The sequence below is a fragment of the Nicotiana attenuata genome, unplaced genomic scaffold, assembly GCF_001879085.1.
Source record: "Nicotiana attenuata strain UT unplaced genomic scaffold, NIATTr2, whole genome shotgun sequence".
NCBI lineage: Eukaryota > Viridiplantae > Streptophyta > Magnoliopsida > Solanales > Solanaceae > Nicotiana > Nicotiana attenuata.
The window spans coordinates 57,687-60,019 of NW_017671102.1; the positions used below are offsets into that span (position 1 = coordinate 57,687).

The 2,333-nt window shown below is 32.9% G+C and overlaps 1 protein-coding gene across 1 annotated transcript; it reads left to right on the top strand.

Moving 5' to 3' along the window:
- Positions 1-846: 846 nt before the first annotated feature.
- On the top strand, positions 847-2,116 carry LOC109205944 (glycine-rich protein 3-like). The gene is made up of 2 exons (XM_019368711.1): positions 847-1,015; positions 1,661-2,116. The coding sequence occupies exons 1-2, from the start codon at positions 901-903 to the stop codon at positions 1,966-1,968; spliced, it is 423 nt and encodes a 140-aa protein (XP_019224256.1). The 5' UTR covers positions 847-900; the 3' UTR covers positions 1,969-2,116.
- Positions 2,117-2,333: the final 217 nt, after the last annotated feature.

Genomic DNA, 2,333 nt, shown 5'->3' on the forward strand with positions numbered 1-2,333 from the left:
TTTTAAAAACTGATTAAATTGGTTTGGTTTTGGTTTTAATCAAAAACCGACCAAACCGAACCGTGAACACCCCTACTTCTTGTAGTTCCATTTTATATGACACTATTTTTTTATTAGTTCGTTTAAAAAATAGCGATAATTCTTTGCATTTAAGAATAATGTTACATTAAATTTTATATTTTTCCTTAATAACATGTATTTATTATTACAGAAATTTATGACATATTTAAAATGACAAGTTCTAAAAATTGTTATTTGTTTCTTAAATTTTACGTCTAATCAAACTACACCACATAAGTTGAATACTCCTTCTTCTATTGTGCAGGGGTTTCTCATCTTGCACATTTTCGAAATACAAACGTAACCTACTAATTTCATTATAAGAATTTGCAAATTTTTCCCTGACTTCATAAATATCAGTGGTTAATTATTCGTCATTACATGTCAGTTTAACCTGATAATGCAAAATATATATAGACTGTTACAGGGCGGGTGTAGCGCTACAGTAACGCATTTAATTGAACCCATAACTTTAACACGGAGTACAAATTTATGTTTTAAAGTTCACTGAAACTGCAATAAATTTTGGATATGAACCCATAACTTTATAAGGATATAATGAGTTAAATACTAAAGAGCCTTAAAAGTTGAATCTGTAGAATATAAATCCTGGATCCGCTTCTGCACTGTTATGGTATTAGAATTATGTAAATATCTTTTTAGAACTCAAATATGAACTCTTCACTCTCCTCACCGGCCAACTGAATATTGGTCCCCTCAGAAATTAATACCCTTCTATTCAATCAGTTATGTACTCAAATTTTACTATAAATAGAGCCCAATAATGCATCAATTTCTCCATCCTTCAATTCAAGTAACATTACTAAACTTTGACAAAAGATGGGTTACAAGGCATTTCTGTTTCTTGGCCTTTTTTTGGCCATTTTTCTAATGATAAGCTCTGAGGTTTTAGCTAGGGAGTTGTCTAAGACTTCCACCACTTCAGCAGAGGACTGTAAGACCCCTCTCATTATTTGCACATATATATATATATATATATATATATATATATATATATATATTCAATTCTCTTCTTAATTCAATATTATTTAAATTCCACTAGAACAAGTACGTACTTAGAGTTTGAAATTACTGTATACTCCCTTCGATCCACATTAATTTACTCTTTGGTTGTTTTTACACATATTAAGGAATTTATCTTTTAGCATTAATTAATAAATTGATCATATTAACCTTAATTTATTTATTGAAAAAAAAAACTCCTAGGCTCTTTACTCTAAGGCCAACTTTGAAAAAAAGAAATTAAGTTCTTCTTGATATTTGAAAAAATCAAATATTGTTAACCTAAAAAAAAGGCCAAAAAATCGATTAAATTGGACCGGAGAGAATATTTACTAAGTTGTATAATTACTAGGATAATAATTGCACATTTGTCATGAAAGAAGAGTATATAAGTAAAACCTCCATTAATTTTACATTTTGCATATAAAATTTTTTAAACCTACTAAAATATTATATCTTACAACTTTATGGAATGCATATTTTCTAATTCTGTGCTAGGATCACATAACAATAAGCTAAAAAGGGAAGAAGAATAAAAAGTTAAAGAACAATATTCTTGTTTTCACAATTGATGCAGCAAACAAAACCACTAGCAAGAATGAAGTACATGAAGCTCAATATGGTGGTGGAGGATACCCTGGCGGTGGCGGCGGATACCCTGGAGGCGGTGGCGGATATCCTGGCGGCGGCCGTGGTGGTGGTGGATACCCCGGTGGCGGCCGTGGTGGTGGTGGATATCCTGGCGGTGGACGTGGTGGTGGCGGACGTGGAGGTGGCGGACGCGGTGGTGGTGGAGGATACTGCCGCTATGGTTGCTGCGGCCGCCGGAATTACAATGGTTGCAGCAGGTGCTGCTCCTACAAAGGTGAGGCCATCCATGGATAAGGTCACCATATAAAACCTTTGTACTTGCAAGATGTAATAGTAATAATCTTGCAGCTTTTTAGAGCTTGTTGTAACAAGTTATGAATAAAATTAAGTCATCATTTAATATTTCTGTTAATTATACAACGGTGTGATAATGTTTTCCTTTTGAGCATGTTCTTATCTTTTCTTAACGGATAAGAGATTTACTTTAATACGTAAGAGATCTGTTTTTTACACATAAGAGATCTAAAAAAGCTAATTTCTTAAATTCAAAATTGTAGAGGAACATGATGTACAAAAGCATGAAATAATCGAAGAGAACGTAAGAAAAAACCATTGTCCATAACAAGAGATGTGGGGTTCGAGTCTAGGTATATGGAATC